General features: G+C 37.0%; 1 protein-coding gene across 7 annotated transcripts in view; it reads right to left on the bottom strand.

Annotated features, from left to right (window-relative positions):
- Positions 1-469: 469 nt before the first annotated feature.
- Positions 470-22,617, bottom strand: part of RASSF8 (Ras association domain family member 8) — a 118,721-nt gene continuing 96,573 nt past the window's right edge. For 4 of the 7 annotated variants that reach the window (XM_070494985.1, XM_044775244.2, XM_070494986.1 and 1 more), the window contains 4 exons: positions 18,540-18,707; positions 7,469-8,358; positions 5,245-5,389; positions 470-4,604 (listed from right to left, as the gene is read on the bottom strand). In XM_070494985.1, coding sequence (XP_070351086.1) covers positions 4,483-4,604; positions 5,245-5,389; positions 7,469-8,358; positions 18,540-18,642 — 1,260 coding nt within the window. In that variant the 5' untranslated portion in view covers positions 18,643-18,707 and the 3' untranslated portion in view covers positions 470-4,482. Of the gene's footprint in view, positions 4,605-5,244; positions 5,390-7,468; positions 8,359-18,539; positions 18,734-22,617 lie in introns of all 7 variants that reach the window. The other 3 variants (XM_070494984.1, XM_014846852.3, XM_014846853.3) reach the window with 1 other exon arrangement.

Below are 22,617 nucleotides of genomic sequence, written 5' to 3'. Positions count from 1 at the left end.
GGCATTGTACAGCTGATGCAGCTTTATCATGGAATACAACAAAGTACTTGGTATCTGACAGGTCTAAATTCAAATGCGGTGTGAGCTATTTGTTATGTATGTGATCTGGGAGAAGCTCTGAATGAACTTCCTGTTCATACCTAGCTGGCATGTGGCGGCTCCTGAATTCTTAGTTCTGTTCCTCTCACTTATGGTCTTAAGGAGATCTGGGATTACAGAGCTTCATTTAGACGTAAAGTTTTCTTTTACTTTTGAAATGAAGGGAGGGATATTAGTTTCTCGATTCAGTTTCACTTGGTGAAACAGCTACCTTTTCAGCAATAGATAATTCTTTAGTTTTAATAACTAACATTACTTTTAGAAAAATGTAATTTTGTGTCAATGATATGCAGACCTTTTCTCTTTGGCATCTTTTAAAGGAAATAAAATTATATTTTAAAAGATTAAATACGTAAGAAACAAACCAGCATTTGTAATGCCCCAGTGAATCCTGAAAATTTATTATTTGGGAGAATATCAGATACCTTTGTTTTACAGCTCATGATAATAATCAGAAAATATACATTTTGAAATGAAAGACAAAAGAATAATTACATATAATACAGATTACAGATATTTATTTGTACATAAGCAAAGCAGTACTAAAAGCATATTTATGTGTTCACAAGTAGTGAACATGGCAATTTTCTGTTTAAAGCTGCAGCAACTCAAATTCTCCTTGCGTCAATAAAGAAAGACAGATTGAGAAATACATTTAGGGCTATCACCACGTCTGGCTGTAAACCTATTTTTTAATCTTTCCCTTCCCCCCCATATATATATATGTATATACTTTATTGCCTTTATATTTCTGCTGGTTTAATATAATTAGTATACTAAATAGTTATCTGCATTTATTTGGTTTCTAAAAATATATAAAATGCATTGGAATAGAGCTCCTGCAGCTTTCAAGCAGTCACTGTCCTGGCATCGAAAGCTTATTCTGGAAAAGTAAAGCAGCAATACTGAATAAATAGTGATTGTTTTGTCTTCTCCATACAGCTGATGGCCTTCACCCAAAACTTAAAAATACTGTAGCAAATAGTTATAAACATGCAACTTAAAAAAAGGGACATAATATAAAAGTAATACTTAGGAGCTAAATTTTAATACAATATAGACTAATAAAGATAACTTTAGGTGGAAGAGGGATGTGAACACAGCATTGTTATTTACATATAAATTAAGGCCCAGTTTTCAAGGCAATGCACACAGGGAATTAACTGCTCATCTGCCCACGCCCTTTGCACACCTGAAATCAAGAGTTTCTGCCTTTTCCATATTAATTCCTCAATCCATTATTACAGTTGTAACTTGGAAAGATGTTCACGGAAATGGCTTTAAATGAAGTTTCTTTTCTCTAAAGACCGTTTTGCTCTTATTCACAAAGAAAATTTTCTTTTAATGCAAGTATAAAATTTACTTATGCCCTGGAAGCAAATGCTTATTTGTTCTTCTTAAACACTGTTAAAACGCACATTTCATACCATAAGTTCTCTATTTTTATGGCATTAGTCTTGTTTTAGCTCTAGTTTATGATTAATTTGAACTATGGGAAATGATGCTTGGGTCAGTGATGGCTGAGGGAATTAGATGGCTAACTCCTATTAATACCACCCAACGTCTCAGACATAAATTCCCTGTGCATCAGGACAAAAAAAATGCTAACCACCAAAATATCTCGTAACAGCAAAAGGACTGAGGCAACCCACTATGGATCATTCTCTGAGGGTGACAGACACTCAAAAGGGTCAAACAGACCAACACTATTTCAAATTATTCCTTGGTAAGGAAAAAGAATTATCTTCTTTTTAATACTTGTAGAAAATCACAATAAAAGAACTTGCAGTATAGTAATTAAAAAAAACTTGTAATCTAATTTAGTATTTAGAACCTGAATATTCCCCCAGATGCAAAATTTTATATTTGGTATTTTTGTATAATGTTGCCCGCTCCCTCCTCTGAAATGCATCCAAAGATGTGGCACTTCATCTAATTCATCTGTATTCACAATTGATAAAAATGATCAGGAACAGACTAAAATATTCTTAAGATGTTCTAGGGAAATGCATTTTCTTTCCTCTATTTTAAAAAGAGACTTAGAAAATATTTCTTAGAGATGTACTTCCAAAAGTAATCTAAGCAATTAAAAAGTACAGCTGCTCAATGTATTCACTAAATTCACATTTATATACTCTGCTCATCTAGGAAATAGTATTTCTATCTGTAACTGGGTCTGCAAAAATTACCCGGCAGCTTGAAAATTCAAATGAAGTTGTCAGAATGCTACCAGTCTTTCTTTAAAGTTATTAGGTTAATGCTGATAATAATTTACAACAATTAAGTTGGATATTGACTTTGCGTTTTTCATGGCACGCAGAGGCATCTTTGCAATTAAAAACTGTGAAGTTTAATATATCTTCAGTTTAACATTTTGATTTAAATAGAATGTAGTCAATTTATAAAAATGTTTTTCTTTGTGAATAAGATCTTAATTTCCCTGAACAATAATAACAAAATGACTCAGTATAGGATGGAACACTTTAAAAATAAGGCATATCCTGGGCTTACATACATCATTATTGTCACAAAATCTACAAATTATTTTGATTTTTTCTCCTAATTTTTAAACATATGTAAATAGGAAAGAACTATTATAAATTGAGAGCAAATGTGTATAGGTTGTGGTTATTTAGGTAAGACTCATTTATTTCTCAAGTTATTTGCAAAATAGTATAATGGCAAGGTCAACTCGATAACTCCAAAAACCCAAAGAAAATAATATGTTTAGTTGAGGTCTGCCATTTAGCTGGACTAGAAAAGGCAACTCTGCATTATTACTTTCAGTTCTCTAGAAGCTTCTATATATTTTCATAGCCATTCTTACAATTTTTCATTGGAAACCTAAATATAGCAGCATTCTCAGCATTCACTAAACCAAAAATAAGTCATATGTGTTAAAACATCCAAAGTTGCCCTCATGCATAAGACACAACTTACATCTTTTTATTGTTACCATGGCATTAATATACTAATCCACTTTTACTTTGTTGCATGTAAATAATACGGAGAATGTATTTTCCTCAGAATTAAAAACTACAATAAATTTCAGATTAAAGTCTTAATTATATTGTACCAAAGTTTGATCAGAGGGAATGTAAAAATGGCTAAGAGGTATTTGACCACATCTGTCTAGATATTACTTGTGAATGAATCTTAGTTAAGTCACTACTCATGGGAGGGGTACTGACTCATTTTTGGTTTTATAAATAAGAAAATATATGTACAAATGGAGATTAATGTCCTGTAAAAGTTCAAAATGAAAACAAACAGTGAATTAACTTTACTTCCTTGGTAAAAAGTAACAAACTCCAATCTACTTTCTCTCTAAGTCATTGGAGAAATCGCAGTAGTCCATAATGTACAGAGTAAATTATGTGCAAGCAATAACTTACCCATGGATGCTTACACCAATACACTATACATATGAAGTGGATTATTTTAAAAATATACTACTTAAGGTAACCTTCCTGAAGTAGACCAACCTGGTCCTCAGATATCTCTAACTTATGTATTATGGCAACTCTGAGGATCCATAAGATTAAAATGAGAAGGAAGGGAGAAACAAAACACATAATGTATCAGCAAACCCCACGCCTGTGTGAATAGATATTCCAGAATTACATTTTTGTTCAACAGTGTCTGAAGCACTGCAAACCTTTTAAACACACAATTTACCTCATGAAAATACTTCTGTTCTGGTATGTGGTCATTCATATACTGGAAATATTGTAAAGAAAAGATTAAACTCCAAATTAAAAATAAAACCTTAATCATTTCACCTAATTAAGCAATGGCTAGGACAGGTTCACAAAATAAATACAAGTGGGTTCTTTTGGAGTGAGTTTTGATGGCGGAGCACCCTATGACACTTGTGTAGTTGTAAATCAGCAACACACGGATGGAGCCTGGCAACATGCACACAAAGTCATAATCACACAGTATGTAATGTAATTCAGTCACAGGATAAGTATTAATAAAAACTATTAAAACATCAACATTCACACATTAATCGATTACATGGAATAAATTAAACTAAGCCAGTCACATATTTCTCTTCACTCTGAAGTCACGGTTTTATTTATGTATACACACAGTATAATACTTCCCTAATGCTCTCAAAATGCTACAAATAAAAATGAAGGCTTTGCATTACAGCTGCTGGACAAAAAGGTCAACACTGTTGATGTGTGAAAACACAGTTTCTTTGTTCTTTAGCATCAGTGCACAGGGTATGGCTCCAAGTGGTATGCAATTTAGGACAGAAAAAAGATAGGGTGGCTTGTGAAATATATCCTCTGTTCATCATTGGCACAAATCAAAGAAGGAATTTTTACTGTCCTTGGTACCTTTAGTGGGTCTCTCCCCTAAAGACAGATAATGTTATACATATATGCCTTCAGGATTAAAACCAGATGAGATAGGATTCTGTAGAATACGAAGATTACTGGGGAGCTGCCGAGATGAACCAGGCCGCTTCAGGGACCCGGACTGGAATGGTGCCTCTAGACAGGAAACAGAGAAAGTCATTCGATGGACTCATCAACTTGAATTACTTAGCAATATGAAACACTGGAACTTTTCCTGCCCTAAAGAACCAAATCACATACAGTACAATTGCAATCCCCATGGGTCCTGGGGTGAGAGAAGGCTGACTCTGCTTGACCCTCTCAGCTGATAAAACAGTTTTCAGTGATTTGAACAGTTAATGATCTTCTTAAAAAGCTGAGCACTTTGCTTGTCTTTCTTGGTTGTTCAGACCATATGTGTACACAGATTGAGGAGTGTCTTAAATATCGGCACAAATTAATAATAAAGACTTTCAGGAGAGGAAGATGGGGCACCAGGGACAGAGACAAGCCAAAACAGTGAACAGACTATGACTCATACATACTCCAGGAAAAAGTTTTATAAAGAAGCAGTTTAAAACTAATGATAGGAGATTTGGTGATTACATGCCCATCTAAGGAAATAACCTAAATATTACTCATTTTCTGTAGAAAGAGGAAGTACATCAAAAATTTTCTTAAGTGGCCCAAGAATTAGGTTTGAATGGTAGCATAACACTTTATTTGAACACAAGCAGTTTATTCAAAGTTAACCAATGAGAATAAAGTAAAAAAACCAGATTTCTCAGCATCTTACCCCTTTCTATGTCTGCATGTGAGGCTTCTACTTCAATGGGCTCTGCTGGCAAAACAGTCACCTTTGTCCCTGTCTGCTGGATGAACTGCTGGAGATTGACTTGCCGCAGCTCTTTAGTCAACTGCTCCAGTTCTTGTTCTTTGTCCTAGATGGAAGTTAATTTTTTTTTAATTTGAGGATTCACTGTTGGCCAGCTAAAGACATCCTGGTGACAGCCCATCTGCTACAAGGGATGCACGTGGGATACCTGGTTTCACAAGAACACATTTAACAAGTCTGCTCTATATCAATATGATGGCCTAAACAGGTCACTTTCACTCTGTGGAATGGGCCAGAAAATAAGCAAATAAAGGACAATAGCTTCTTCATCTGTCCTCTTAAATGTGATGTTTTCTTCTGTTAGGAAGAGACTATGCACCTGACAAAATAAAGGTACGCCTATAAACTTTCATCAACAAAATATTGGTTTCCATCCATCCCAGTGTTTACAGCAATCTTGCTAAGCTGTTCACAATTAAATTTCCTTATTATACATCTCATAGCTGGCTGCAAAAGTCGCAGTCATTTGTTCCATGAGTTCTGAGTTCTTATTTTTTGTAAACTGTTTAAGTTTTCAAGGGATCTGTCACTGAGATTTATATTATAGCAGAAGGAAAGCAAGATTCCCGCAAGTCCCACTCTGGGGTTCTTAGATCCCTGACAAAGACAGGTCTGAGAACTGAAGAGCACTAGAGAAAGGAGATCAAGTTTGGGCAGCCAGAAAGCTCCAAATGCAAGCGAGGCATTCTATTGTTGAAAAGGATCATCTTCTCTTTCCTTCACTGCACTAAGAAAGAGGGCAAGACCGCACCCAGGCTGGGTGTGTCTGAAGGGCTGGGCAGGGAGAAGGAAGAGAGAACAGAAACCAGTGCTTGTTTTCTCTATGTACCTTAAGTATGTACCTTGAGTGCCGGGGTTACATAGAGATCTGTTAGTAGTCTGATTGTCAGACACTTTTCATTGGGGAGTGAGATTTGCTAGTAATGATCGTCATGAATGAGTGTTTCCTGAAAGTAATATCAAATACAACACGATTTCCAATTAAATCCTTTTTTAAGTGTCAAAATGAATCCAAATAGTAAAATACTCTCAAATCGGGGCTTAATAACCTTCTACTGCATGAGAAATGCCTGATTTTCAAACTTTTAGTGGTAGTTTTCCCTCTCACTGCAGCTGGTGACAGTCACATCAGTTCCTCCTGAAACCTCTGCTTTCTGTTTGTGGAACTGTTCGTATTCTAAAGCAGCTCTTCCCAACTTCACAGAGCACAGGCGCTTTGTGGAGAGCCTGTTACAATACAGGGTGCTCTGAAGCTGCAGGGATCACACTTTGAACAGCAAGCTTCTAAACCAGCACTGTCCAATACAGGAGCCACTAGACGCTCGTGCTGTCGAGCACGTGAAATGTAGCCAAAGGTGACTAAAACAGAATGTTAAGTTTGTTTAATCTTTTAAAACAGCATTATTAAATATTTAATTTTAATTAATTTAAATTAAAGTAGTCATATTACAATCAATTGTGTATCTTTCTCATTTCATCTGTTAGAGACTGACACCGTTTTGCAACTCCTACAACATGACTCCACTGTCTTTTCAAGAATAGGTATCCAAGAAATAAGTTGAGTGATGGGGGTCTAAGTGGAGAAATACAGATGTTCTTGTACATGAACGAGAGAGGGAAAGTCAGAGAGGAAACTTTGTTCCCCTCTCAGGAAGGCACAGGAGGGTCACGTGGAGAGGGGAGGAGGGTGGGGGACTATTTACATCTTAGGAAAGAAGAGGAGGTTAGCGACAATGGAGAAGTGATAGATAAGCAGCCAACTAGCCACGCGATCCTTGGCAAGCTCCTTTGGCTTCAGTTCCCTACCTCTGACAGGAGAAGGTCAGACTCGCTATCTCATCCTTAGTGTCCACTCCAGCTTTGAGATTCTATTCTCCTGTGTCCAACTATGGAATGCTACAACCACCATAGCAAGAAAGCTCCTTCCATGGAGCAAGGGTCAGTGTGGCTTCAGCTCTCATCTTTGATTTGGTCCCACAACTTAACTTTGTCATAAGTCACAGAAATTCTAAGAAACTTATAAACAAAGGTAGGCTTCTAACTTTAAATGTAAGAGAAAATAGCTAATCATTAAAGATGATTCATTTATATAGATGAAACATTCTTTTTATAAAAGCGTTCTTACCTGTAATCGTTTGGTGGCTTGTCCAAGAGATCTTTCCACAGCTTTAATACCATTTTCCAGCCTCAGGCTCTGCTGGCCTTGAATGTCAATTTCTCCTTTGACCTTACCAATCTTCCCTTTAACCTCTTCTTCGTTGACTTGTGCCTCCTGAACTTCTCGTTGCAATTTTTCTGCTTCGAGACCACTTTCCATAGTCTGGATCTGAGCCAAATAGTCCTTTAATTTGCTCTCACATTCTGTTATTTTCTGTCTTATCTCTTGAAGTTGATCCTTCAGCTGTTTTTCATTTTCCTGTTCAATCTGTAATTCATTTTCCCAAAATTCTTCCTCTTCAATTTCTACATCATTTCTTTTGATCTTTTGCTCCAGGCGGACAATTTCCTCTTCAAGGTTAGAGCTATATTTTTGCTCCCAAAATCGTATTTCTATTTCATTTGATTCTAGCTCTTTCTCAATGGACTGAAGCTTTTCTGTCTGCAAACGGATCAGCTTCTTTAACTCATCTGCTGTTGTTTTGCAGTTATTCAGCACCTTTTGCTTAAATTCAGTTTCTTTACCTTTCCCAAAAATGTCCATTAATCCTTTGGCACCTCCTGTAAATGTTAATGATTTCCTTTTAGGTTCTCTCCTTTTGATGGATTTGTCAATCTGAGGCCTCAGTTTAGCTAAGGGAGGCAAACTCTGCCTGTATAAAGTTCTTTCAGGAATTCGAGCCACACTATCTGAAGTGGGTCGCTCACTGAGAGATGGCCCCGTTCGACGTAAAATTAGCTGTACATCACTAGCATACTGCCCCCATTTGTTTAAGGATATGATAGGATTTTCATGAGGTGCTAAGTGTCTTTCAGTATCTCTCCATTTTTCTATAAGAGTGTACCTTCCAGTTCGACCTAGATGAAAAAGATAAGAATGAATTGTCAAAATGGGATAACGCAATAGCTCAAATAATGCAACTGAAGATGCTATTTGATAACTTTCTTCTTGATTAGCATCAAAGTTCAGTCCATGCTGCCTTTAAAACTTTCACTTGAGGATACCGAACTCCTTAAGATATGTAACAGCATAAAATTACAGGATGTGAATTGCATACACTCTTCAGACTTGCTTAGAAATTCAACTTTATACTTTAAACCTCAGTGAGAATCTTACACTCTTGTGAAATGCCTGGTTGCCTCGACCTTCTTGTGTGGGGCAAGACTTCCAGCTGGAACAAAAGAGGACTCTAGAATGCTCCACTGGAAGCCAAGAGGGCCTGGTCTCAGGAACTAGGTAGAACTTCAAAACTTGAATAAACTTTTGTTTTGTAAATCTCTCTGCTTTCTTTGCACATCAGGACTTGGGAAGGTTGAAGCCTCCACTTATCCTTCTGAAGGGAGCCAGGGGAGAACCTACTACTCGGCTAACAGGTGGCTAGACAGGTCTTTCCTTTGTTTCCCCATGAGGGCTTGGCAGACCCATAGCTCACATAGCCGGTTTCTTCCTGCACACTTGTGGCAAATAAAAAATTACCTCAATGAAAATAATTCTTAAATAATTTCATATGAAAAGAGGGACCTAAAGAGAAGTCTTGTTCAGTAGTAATAGCTTCTAAGATTCTTCTAAAAAATTTTTAAAAAACAAAAACAGAATAAAGTCGCATTTAAATAAAAAACTACACTGAACCTAATTAGTAATTATGGAAGATAAAGTTTCAGAAGACAATACAATGTCATTAGCTTGAACACAGCTCCTAAATATTTCCATTTAAGGTGGGTGGGTCAGAGGGATTATATTCATTTTGTTAAAAGTGTCCATTAGAGGGGCTGGCCCTGTGGCCGAGTGGTTTCACGCACTCCGCTGTGGCAACCCAGGGTTTCGCCAGTTCAAATCCTGGGCGCGGACATGGTACCACTCATCAAGCCATGCTGAGGTGGCATCCCACATGCCACAACTACAAGGACCCACAACTAAGAATATACAACTATGTACCGGGGGGTGCTTTGGGGAGAAAAAGGAAAAATAAAATCTTAAAAAAAAGTGTCCATTAGACACTTGAAACTAATATAATGTTATATATCAATTATACTTCAATAAAAAAGTGTCAGACTTGATATTATTACAAAAGAAAAAACCTGACCCTGCCATGTAGCAATTATAATACTGGTATATACACCTATTGATTTATCTTCCCTGCCTTTTGTTTAATCTCATAAGCTTCTGAGCCAACAGTAGCAGGTTCTCAATTACTGGGTCAATAAATGGAGATCTGGATATGTAAATACGAACACTGATGTATGCAATTCAGAAGCAGCACATGAAGAATGATATTGCTCTAACAAGCATATGTGTATGTTCTCCTTTAAGGAAACCTGAATCTTGGGTGCAGCTGAAAAGCTAGAGCTGGAGGCAAACAGACTGGAGTTTTAATCCCAGGTAAATTACTTACTGGAAAGGAGCATGACTTCACTTCTAAAATGGGGATAGCGCAATACCTCACAGCCTCCGAGAGTCCGAGTCAGGTGTAATAAGCACCTGCCACACTGCCTGGCCCACAGCAGGCATTCAGTACGTGGGGGCCATGATTAACTTAAAACACTGTTATTCACGTAATAAAAGGGCTGACAGAGACCTCTTTAAATAGTGATGTGAGATGACAAAAATCTGGCTTTAAAAAAATCCTTAAGTGACTTTCAGCAACTCCCAACTATGTGAAGCTGGACAGAGCGGAAAGAACAAGGGTCCTGGAGACGGAAGGTCTGTTCAGATCTGCCTCTGCCATTGATCTACATGATTGGCACATATTATTAAATTTCCTTTAGCTTCAGTTTCCTCATCTATAGGGTGAGAGTAGTACTGTCTTACATGACAATGTTGTGAGAGTCAAGTGAGATGTAAAATATAAAAATGTTTTGGAAAAATGGAAAGTGCTATACAAATATTAGTTGTTACTGTTATCAAAATACTTAGGCAAACAAGGGGAATGAAAAAGAAAGCCTTAGCACATTGGATTGGCTTCTTGGAATAAAAAATGTTTCTAATAATTTTCAGGTTAAAAATTACTGTAATTACCCCAAGAAAAACCACATGACAAATGTGTAAGGCTACCACTGCTCCGTGTGTACACAGTGCCTCAGAGATCCCGGCACTCTTTGTTCTTGTTCTTGGCTCGGCTGCTTATCAACTACTTTTAGGACCTCACTCCTGCTATCTGGACTCCTGTTCCTCATCAGTAACATGAAGGGTGAGAGCAGGTCAGAAGAGCCTGCTCTACTTCTATCAGGCCAATGAAGCATCTAGGAAAAGAAAACGGAATCATTACATTATATGAGCTAAATTAAAATTTTTAAAGCCCCTAATTTAGTCATAATTAAATATAAAACTGATTTTTCCAATTCTTAATGGAAAGAATTGGGTACTGCTGACCTATGAGAATGTCTTGGTAGAAGATTATTTAGAATTGCTTTTACTGCTAGTTTTCCCTTTTTGTTAAATAATGCCTATTTAGAGTGCAATTAGGCAAAAAGAAAAAAATTTCTATCCAGCAATAAAAAAAGCTTTTTTACAAAGGTAAATGAATTAATAGCTTTGATTTTATTATAGGAATTGGGTTTTAGATAGTTTATATAAGAATCAAATCCCATAATCATTGTTTTTAATACCTACACTTGGCAAGGCCCTACAGATCCTGTCTATTTATATAGATTCAAAATTATATAGATACTGCAAAATTCCTGTTAGTGCATTTTATTAAATGTATTTGGTTTTACCTTGCATACTATGTTGATGTAGCCTTAAAACTAATTAAAAAGAATCTCTCTCTCTCTATGGAATCTATAGTTTAAGCTGTTTTGGCTATGTCGGCCTGTGTGCCACATTAAGTGATGGTAAATAAAATACTGACTATACTTTTGAATAGCTGAAGCAATTGACTGTAATTCCAAGAATCAATAACTTCATGTAATAAGGAAAATGGCACAAAGAGATTTCAATGTATTAGTGGAATCTCATTGGATGACTGACACAAATTAAAAGGAAAGAGGATAACAGATTACTCTCACTTAAAGTGTAATATATGACTATGAAGTAATATGAAGTTTTTGAAAACATACACCAAAACTCAAATATGGGTCACCCAGAAACATTATGCCCTTATTTCAACCATTTTAAGATTTTATTTTTTCTTTTTCTTCCCAAAGTCCCCCCGGTACATAGTTGTGTATTTTTAGTTGTGGGTCCTTCTAGTTGTGGCATGTGGGATGCCGCCTCAGCATGGCCTGATGAGCAGTGCCATGTCCGCGCCCAGGACGTGAACTGGCGAAACCCTGGGCCGCCAAAGTGGAGTGCGCAAACTTAACTACTTGGCCATGGGGCTGGCCCCTCAACCATTTTTGTATTGCAACCATTTTTTCACAATTTGAGTAAATTGCTCCTTAGAGCCAACAAACAAATCATGATTTAAAAGTCATATCTTATTTATTCAACAAATATATACTGAACACCAAATATTTGTCAGAAATAGTGTCAGGCCCTGGGGATATAGATTCTATTAAACACCTTGATCATCAACCCTCTTTTTAAGTTTTAGTTTTAACTGACATTGATGGCTACTGTACATTGTTCAAAAGAATGTGAGAGAGAGCAGGTATTAATCACTTAGAAATTCAGTGCTTACATATCCTGTTTCTGGACATATTGGAAGGAATGCCAGTAACACTGAAGTTATTCTTTATCTATGGAGAATAAACTATCCTACCCCACTGAACTTTTCCAATAACAGAAGCTTTGCTCCTTGAGCTATAACCATTTTGAGTCTCATGCAGACTCTAGTGAACATAACTAATCCTTTCCATGATGACTTAGAATTCTTACAACAAATACTGATTTCTGTAACAGAACTTACATTGTATCATTTTATAGTCTGTTAAATGCTTTTGATGCTTTTATAAATATAAATATACATAACATACAAGCATACAATATATATAATATACATAATCTTAATTTGTTCTGTGAGTTAAGCAGTATAGGTATTATGATTCTCAACTTATCAGTGAAGAAATCAAAGCTTAAAGAATTTAAAGCAATTCCCCAATGATATACAGCTATTCTGCAAATTTATCAGTGAATTTTCTACAAGTCCTCTGTGTAGCTATTAAGATAACTCTTACCATATATATATATATATATAGTTGTATATTCTAGTTGCAGGTCCTTCTGGTTGTGCTATGTGGGACACTGCCTCAGCATGGCCTGATGAGCAGTGCCATGTCCGTGCCCAGGATCCGAACTGGTGAACCCTGGTCTGCCAAAGCAGAGTGCGCGAACTTAACCACTCAGCCGTGGGGCCGGCCCCACTACTGAGGATTTTTATTTCTTGTTTCAATGTAATTCAATCAGTAGTCTTATTTTCTAACAGTTGTCCATTGATATTATAGGGGGTATAAAGAAGACAGTGTAATAGTAGTTAAGAGCAGGGTTCTTGAATCAGGCTACTGATTTGAATCCCAGTACCCTCCTTACTAGCTATATGAGCTTAGGCAAGTTATTTCACAGCTCTGTGCCTCAGCTTGATCATCTGTAAAGTAGGGATAATAACAGTGCCTTCCTCATAAGATTGTTGTGAGAATTAACTGATGTGGAAAATTTAATCTGTAATCCAGTAAATAAAAAATGAGATTTTACAATTATGAAGGATTATGAAGAGTGAAGTTTTTTTTTTAAGCTCATCTATAGGTACAGAGAAAGCATTGCTTATAGTGTTTACTTCTAGGAGGTAGGATCGTGAGTGATTCTCTGACTTTCTGTGATTTTCTCAATTACAAAACAGTCTACAATGAATAGTATTACTTTGTAAACAGGCAGAAAATCCATCAATCTGTAAACTTTTAAAATTGATAATTTATACATGAAATTAAGAGTTACATGTGACAATATAAAATAAATTCTTTCCCTTATTTTCTAAAGGATCATATAATTTTAGAGATGGATGGGACATTAGGTGGTCCCCTAGTTCAGTATGTAATTAACAGGAAAACATTTTTAAAAATTCATCCATTTATTCACAAATGTGTATTACTGTGTACCACATGCTAGACAAGACAGAATAAGCAATAACAAAATAGTGGCAGGCAACAGACAATATACAAATAAATGAATGTAGGTCTACCATCCATTATCCAATAACTTGAAGGTCAGATATGCTGAAAATTCAGAATTTTTTGGATTTTAGAAAGGTAGCAGAGTGCTATCCGGGAGGTCTGTAATCAAACATATTAAAATTTCAAAGTAAAATGTATCAAAGTTCATACCAAATGGAATAAATATAGATTAAGAACAGCCTTGCAACAAATCAGATCAGTTTTTACCACCAAATGAGTTCAAGCCATGTCAGGTATGGCTAACAAAGGAAGTGTGAAAAACTTTAGGCTTTTAAAACTTTTTAGATTTCAAAATGTGGATAAAATTGTGGCCTATATGTAATATTGTCAGGTGGAGTAAGTGCTATAGAGAAAAACAGAGTATGGCAGGTAGGGAGTATGAGTGTGCGTGCAGTGCGCATGGCCATGTGCTCAGGGAGGGCTCTGTGATAAGATGACATTTAAGCAGAGATCCAAAGGAGTGAATTTTGAAGCTATGTGGGTGCAGAGTATTCTCAGCAGAGAGAAGAACAGAGAGTTTGGGATGTTTAAGAGGGGACAATCAAAACCGAGTGCTAGGAAATGAGGTCAGAACAGTGAAGGGGTAAAATAGGGATTCATTTAGGGCCCTGAAGACCACTGTATGGACTTAGGAATTTTCTGAGTCAGGAAACCACTGAGGGGTTTTGAGAAGAGGAGTGATATGATGCAACATATTTTAAAAGTATTACTTTAAAAGAAATCTGTTGGAACCAGGCTAGAGGGGCCCAGAACGACGCAGGGAGATGAGTTGGAAGGCCACTACAAAAATCTAAGTGAGAAATGACGGCTTACATGGAGGTGCTAAGAGTGGTTGTTGAGAGAAGCAACAAGATTCTGGATGTATATTGAAGTAGTACAGGTAGGATTTGTTGATAGATTGGTTGTAAGGAATTAGAGCAAGAAAAGAATCAAAGATCATACAAAGGTTTTAGATCTAATCAATTGAAAAAAAAAAGTTTTCATTTGCTGAGATTAGAAGGAGGAAATTTGAGGCTGGGCAGTAGTTGGGACACAGAGCTTGGGTTTTGCCATTTTAAGTCTGAGATACCAATCAGTCAGCTTCTAGAATTGTGCTGTCTTCTCAATAGCCACTAGCCACATTTAAATTTTAATTAAAAATTCATTTTCTCAGTTATACTAGCCACATTTCAGTTACTCAATTGCTACACGTGGCTAGTGGCTACCATACCGGACAGCACAGATAGAGAATGTTTCTCTCCTTGCAGAAAGTTCTACCGGGCAGCAGTGTCCTGGAAACTATGATTTAATGAATACCTACTTTAGGCAAAGCGATGGTGTATGAAAGATAAACAAGCAGGTCCCCTACTTTGGAGGGACTTCAGGAAAAGAGAAAGAAGTGTTAAATACTAAAACTAGGGTTTAGCAAAAAATGTGCTTGAAAACTGATTTGGTTGGGCAAACTATATGAAACACGGTTCCTTAGGAAGAGCCCATTCCACTTTGGGCCGCGGCCCCAATCAATTTGTTTCTGTTAAATGCTAGCTCTGGCCACAGTTGATGGAGAAATGGGAATAAGATCACAAGAATTGGGAACAAAATTCTCAGTCTTTCGTACTTTAAATGACACGAGGCACCAAAGCAGTGTGAATCAGAGAACCTCCTCAGACGCCTTCATTTCCTCCCCCTCCTCTCTAATCTTTCGTTAGCTGTATGTTACATTCTAAGCTCCTTGAGGGCAGAAATACATTCTTTTCATATTTCTGGTTTAGGATATTGTAAAAGCAAATGCATTTTCTTGACTATAACTTGGGACAGATGATCTGTCAATGGCTTTCTGTTTCATACACAGATTTGAGAAGCAGTTTGAACTCTGAAATAATGGCATTTCTGGGATAGTTTATGGGAGAAATAAGCTAGAATATTTAAAACTAGGAATGTCTCAGAAAGCCTGGGATGCACAGTGATCAAAGACACAGTGCACTCCTGCTGGGCAGTTTAACCACTTCATGCCAATTACGAGTTTCAATCATGATGTCACTTTTAGTTATTCTTATAATTTGAGAATGTGTTCTATTTCCACCACCTAAATACAACCTGTTCAGGTAGTCAAATATCAGAGTAGAAAGTTATTTCTTTCTATACTATTAGATACACTCAACATCTTTTATCAAATTATGTTCTGTCTTTAGCTCTTTTCTAATTTGATTTGACTGATTAGTAGCACTGAGTCAGGAAATGTTAGCTGTCATACATATTCGCAGATTGCCAACTCATGTACATATTTTTACTTTTATTTTTTATTGTTTTTGTGTGTGTGGGAAGAAGATTGGCCCTGAGCTAACATCTGTTGCCAATCTTCCTCTTTTGCTTGAGGAATATTGTTGCTTAGCTAACAGCCGTGCCAATCTTCCTCTATTTTATGTGCGATGCCACCAGAGCATGGCTTGATGAGCGGTGTGTAGGTCCACACCCAGGATCCAAACCCTGGGCCACCGAAGCATAGTGCACAAACTTAACCACTACAGCACCAGGCTAACCCCCATATTTTTATATTTTGATGGTTTTCTGAAAGTAATTTTACCTAATCAGGAAAACTCAATACTCCCTCAGCAAGAATATATAGATAGATAGATAGATAGATAGATAGATAGATAGATAGATAGACAGATAGATAGATATAGTGCCCCCATGAGGCAAATATGTGAACTTAAACCCAAGAAGCTAGTCTACAAGCTGCTTCACTATATATTTTTTAGAAACCTCTGCAGTTTTGCTCAGTCAGTCCATACTCTGAAAATAATATAGCTAAAGTTTTACTGTGTTAAGGCACAGAAATTCTGGGGTTTTTTGTTACAGCAGAAATTTTCTCTAATTAATAAACTCTCCGTTATTTCTTATAGTAGAAATAAGGACAAAATACTATAAAATTTTCATTTAGCATTTAGACTCTGAATACCAATCACTCTCATTACAAGACAGATAAATATTTAAGTATGTATCAGAAGCAGATTGAATTTGATGCTGAGAAAATCTTAAGGCACAACAAAAGCAAGGATCACAGGCCCTCGGCTGCTTGCCAGCTGCCTCATCTCTCAGATGAATTCTGAGTTCAATGAAGTATTTATGATACAGAGAAAGAGTTGTTTCCAAGTTTGGAGAAATATCATAAAACATTTGTATTCAAGTTGTCAATTTTTCAAAACAGGTCTGGACTGAGTTATTGAGGAAGGAAAAATGGGAAACAGATTCAGTTAAAACTTTTCAGCTTGTTCACAAACAAGCACACTCAGTCCAAATGGATAAACACACACCTGGTACATCTGAGCATTTTCCCCTTGAAACTCTGGGTAGAAAATGTGGTTACCACGTGGACAGACACAGCCTGCTGCACGCCTCAACTACCGTGACTTTTGTAAATACTACTCATTGTTTTCACTCGTCTGTTTGTTTGGCTGCTGCCCATGGCTTGATTCTCAGATAGAACAAAGTGGGGTTTGATGCATGCTAATTCTAGTTTTCATGAAGGAGGAAAAAAAAAAAAAAGCTGAATATATTAATTCAAATAAATTATGTGAGACTTTTAAAAGGGACAATTACTAAATAAGTTGGCTGCAAAGAATATGAAGTAAAATTAAATGCCTTAATTTTCCCCTCTTTAATAATTAAACTTAAGTCCATAAGTATATTAGTCTCAAATGCAAGAAAATTTCATTGGATGTGAAAGCCTAGGATTTTCAGCATTATTTTACTGTAGGACTGTGTTATACAGTATTTAAGGAAAAAAATCAAAAGACGTCAGAATTAAACGAGTGCCTCTATCTTTGTATTGGGCTGTCAACTTCTAACAGTGCATCTGTCACAATGCGGGTGCCATGGTGACAGCGTGACTTGTTTCAATCCTGAGCTAACCTGACATGCTTCCAATACAAACTAGCATGACATAAAACAAACTTTTGATAAGGAGCTCAAAGACAAAGAGGCCCTGAGCACCTAGCACGGCGCTGAACACACAGTTTCCTCTTAATACATGTTTGCTAAATGATGGATTTAAGATGCAAATATAAACTTTAACCCACATTACTGGCTTTACTGATGCAGGTGTTTATGCCTTCACCATGTTCCAAAAGGATTTAAGGCAACTAAAAAACATAAAATACGATAAAGATAAACTGAGAATAAATAAGAAGAAAGTTGCAACAGGGTAGGTCAATAAGACGTAGCTAGAAAACATATACCTAACAATTTCATCTTCACTCTGTAATAAGATTTAAAAAGTACACGTGAGGGGCCAGCCCCGTGGCCGAGTGGTTAAGCTTGTGTGCTCTACTTCGGTGGCCCAGGGTTTCGCTGGTTTGGATTCTGGGCGCAGACATGGCACCGCTCATCAAGCCATGCTGAGGCAGCATCCCACATGCCACAACTAGAAGGCCCCACAACTAAAATATGCAACTATGTACTGGGGGGATTTGGGGAGAAAAAGCTTAAAAAAAGAAAAAAAGAAAAAGATTGGCAACAGTTTTTAGCTCAGGTGCCAATCTTTAAAAAAAAAGTACATGTGACCTTTTTAAAGAAAAATGATGTTATTCAATTCGTTGCATTTTCTTTTCTAAAAGTATTCAGAATAAACAGTAAATAGGATTTTTCCTAATGAGGGGTCTGAAAGTAGGAATCTATGTTTTGGCTCAAGAACATTTTTGGTTCCAGAAATCATTGTTTAGCATACTACACCACGAGAGAAGACAGTGCAGACTCTAGACTCAGTAAAATTGGGGGAAGCCGGAGAACAAGAGTCCTCACAGATTCACCTCCTCAAAGGGCACAGTAAAAGTGTGCCTGTGGCAGGTATCATGGAACCAATGAGCAAAACCAACTAGAGAGCTATGTTTAAAACAAACAAATAGCAACAGAAAGCATAAACCACTTCATCTCAGCCACCCAGAGGGTTCACTTACCTATCGCTTGAGCTAAGGCTATTACAACCTCCTGGCAAGTGGTGACTTCGGTGACTCCACACACAATCCTCTGGACTCCATCCACCCATACTTTAAGTTCCATGGTGCACCAGCCAGTCACCCAAGGGCCCTGAGACTGGTCATCAAGGTTTCAGGTCATGTCTCTAGCTATGGAAACATGGAGAAGGCAGAGTCTGTGTAGTCAGCGAAAAAGAGGAAAAAGCATTTTTAACAAAATGAATCTTAACATTTCTTCTAGGAAGTCAATATTACACAAAACAGATTTTAATATATCATAATCATACTACCATTAATAAGCATGTGCTTACTTATTTTACAGAACTGAGTTCAGCAGCATGAATGCAACGACAGCCACCTATCTTAACACTGTTTCACACTGCTACAATTTTCATAATTATAGTTTTAATCAGAGTCACTCTCCATTGGGCAAAGAAATCTTATTTACTTGGCCAACCCCTACTGCTCAATATACAAGCTGTTTCTTTCTTTCCTTTTTTTGGTGTGTGTGTGTGAAGAAGACTGGCTCTGAGCTAACATCCCTTGCCAATTCTCCTCTTCCTGCCTGAGGAAGATTGGCCCCGAGCTAACATCCGACGCCTATCCTCCTCTCTTTGCTTGAGGGAGACTGTCGCTGAGCCAACATCTGTGCCAGTCTTCCTCGACTCTGTAAATGGGACACCACCACAGTATGGCCTGATGAGCGGTGTGCAGGTCTGTGCCAGGGATCCAAACCCATGAACCGTGGGCCACTAAGTGGAGTGTGAGAACTTAATCACTATGCCACCAGGCCAGCTCCTGTTTCTTTCTTTTTTAAAAAAATTATTTCGTTAGGATCACTTCTGAGGTTGAAAGAACAAAAAAAGTTTCTGTCATTTTAGGATTCATCAATAATTGCACCAGTTTCCACAGCCTTGCAGCATCTGTAAAGGAATCTTCATAATCCTTGCATTCCTTTGTTGAATATATCACTTGCCTCCCTCTCTCCCCCAAAGGACCCACAGTATTGTCTTCACCCTGAAACTCTAACCCCAAACAGAGCACAAGGCACAGGTGTGCAGAAAATGTTAGTTAAGGAAATGAGTTCTTTTGATGTCTGACAACTTCCCCAAGTATGAACTGCTTGTTCTTTTCTCATTTATTTAACTGGGGTTTGATAATTTTCTCAAATTGTAAGAGTCATTGTAATTCTATAAACCTTAACCTTTTGTTATATTGCTGTGTTTCCCCCATGTTTGTTTTTTTGTTTAGCTGCATTATATGCCAAGAAGAAATTTCTACATTCTCATATAGTCAGACCAAATGCAGTGATTTCTTTTATTGATTAGAATGTTATTATTAGTCTGCTAAAATCAATTACACATAATTCGTTTCCCTGTGGGTTTTTAAAATCTCAACTCTTCCTGTGTTAAATCTTTAATCAGTCTGTGATTTGTCTGTCCATTGTCCTGTGATCTTCCTATTTCTTTGTTGTTTAAAAAAAAGAATGTCAAAGTTTATAAGATGCATTGATTTAATTAAAAAGAACAATTTAACTTTGTTTAAAGGTTTACAATAGAATTGGTGTTTCAGGATTAATGACTTATTAAAAAGCTTATTTAAAACACACTAAAAAATTTTCTTGTAAACTAGTATTTACTACAAACAGTAACTTAGTCCTCGTACATTCTCTTAAAGGTCCTAAGACAGTTCTAGGCCAACTGGTCACCTGGGTGGATGAGTTAGAACACGTGTGAGGTGAAGGAGAATAAATCTAAGTACCTCCTCCAGAGAAGGTACAAAACTACTTCTGTCATCCTGAGAACAAGAGAAAGGACTGGCTGAATGTTAATTTCCCAGGGTGCTGCTTCAGCTCTCTGCCTATGCTGCAGTACCACAATGGTTTCATTAAACCCCCTATATGACCAGAGAAAGGGCCATTTGCCTATGACAAGCTGATTCTCATAACTGTGTTCCTCAGTTATCAAGTCCCATGAGACATAAAAGTTTCTGGGGGAAAAAAGAGATCCAAGAAAGTACCTCAATATAATGAAGGCCATATATGACAAACTCGCAGCCAACATCATACTCAGTGGTGAAAAACTGAAAGCCATTCCTCTGATAACAGGAACAAGACAAGTGTGCCCACTCTTGCCACTCTTATTCAACACAGTACTGGAAGTTATAGCTAGAGCAATTAGGCAAGAAAAATAAATAAAAGGAATCCAAATTGGAGGAGGTAAAACTCTTACTGTTTGCAGATCACGATTCTACATACAGAAAACCCTCAAGAATCTACCAAAAACCTATTAGAAATAATCAACAACTACAGCAAAGTTGCAGGGTACAAAATCAACATGCAAAAATCAGTTGCATTTCTATACACTAATAACGAACTAGCAGAAAGAGAAGTCAAGAACACAATGCCATTTACAATCACAAGAAAAAGAATAAAATATCTAGGAATAAATTTAACCAAGGAGGTGAAAGACCTATACACTGAAAACTATAAGACATTATTGAAAGAAATCAAAGAAGACATAAACAAGTGGAAAGATATTCCATGCTCATGGACTGGAAGAACAAGCATAAAATGTCCATATTACCTAAGGCAATCTTCAGATTCAAGGCAATCCTAATCAGAATCCCAATAACATTCTTCATGGCAATAGAACAAAGAATCCTAAAATTTATATGGAACAACAAAAGACCCCGAATAGCTAAAACAATCCTGAGAGAAAAGATGAAAGTTAGAGGTATCACACCCCTGAACTCAAATTATACCAGAAAGCTATAGTAATCAAAACAGCATGGTACTAGCAGTAAAACAGACACACAGATCAATGGAACAGAATTGAGAGCCCAGAAATAAAACCATACATGTATGGACAACTAATCTTTGACAAAGGAGCCAGGAACATACAACGGAGAAAAGAAAGTCTCTTCAATAAATGCTGTTGGAAAACAGGACAGCCACATGCAAAAGAATGAAAGTAGATCATTACCTTACACTATACACGAAAATTAACTAAAATGGATTAAAGACTTGAAGATAAGACTTGAAACTATAAAACTTCTAGAAGAAAATATAGGCAGAACACTCTTTGACATCAGTCTTAGCAGTATCTTTTCAAATACCATGTCTCCTCAGGCAAGGGAAACAAAGGAAAAAATAAACAAATGGGACTACATCAGACTAAAAAGCTTCTGCATGGCAAAGGAAACCATGAACAAAATGAAAAGACAACCCACCAACTAGGAGAAAATATTTGCAAATCATATATCCAACATGGGTTTAATTTGCAAAACATACAAGAACGCATACAGCTGAACAACAAAAAATAACAAACAACCCAATCAAAAAATGGGCAAAAGATCTGAACAGACATTTTCCCAAAGAAGACATACAGATGCCAACAGGCACATGAAAAGATGTTCAACATCACTAATTACTAGGGAAATGCAAATCAGAACTACAAAGAGATATCACCTCACACCCATCAGACTGGCTATAATTAATGACAAGAAATAACAAGTGTTGGAGAGGATGTGGAGAAAAGGGAACCCTCATACACTGCTGGTGGGAATGCGAACTGGTGCAGCCACTATGGAAAACATTACAGAGATTTCTAAAAAAATTAAAAATAGAAATACCATAAAATCCAGCACGACTGGGTATTTATCCAAAGAACATGAAATCAACAATTCAAAGAGATTTATGCATCCTATGTTCATCACCGTGCTATCTACAATAGCCAAGACGTGGAAGCAACCCAAGTGCCCATAAATGGACAAATGGATAAAGAAGATGTGGTATATATATATGACGCAATATAACTCAGCCATAAAAAAAGACAAAATCATGCCATTTGCAACAACATGGATGGATGTAGAAGGTATTATGCTAAGTGACCTAAACCAGACAGAAAGACAAACACCATAGGATTTCACTCATGTGGAAGATAAACAAACACATGGATAAAGAGAATAGATTAGCGGTTATCAGCGGGGAAGGGAATGGGGGGAGGGTGAAAGGGGTGAAAGGGCCAGATAAAGCCTAGACTGTTGGTGGTGAACACGA

Source organism: Equus asinus, chromosome 22, assembly GCF_041296235.1.
Source record: "Equus asinus isolate D_3611 breed Donkey chromosome 22, EquAss-T2T_v2, whole genome shotgun sequence".
Lineage (NCBI taxonomy): Eukaryota > Metazoa > Chordata > Mammalia > Perissodactyla > Equidae > Equus > Equus asinus.
This window is presented reverse-complemented; position numbering and strand designations above follow the sequence as displayed.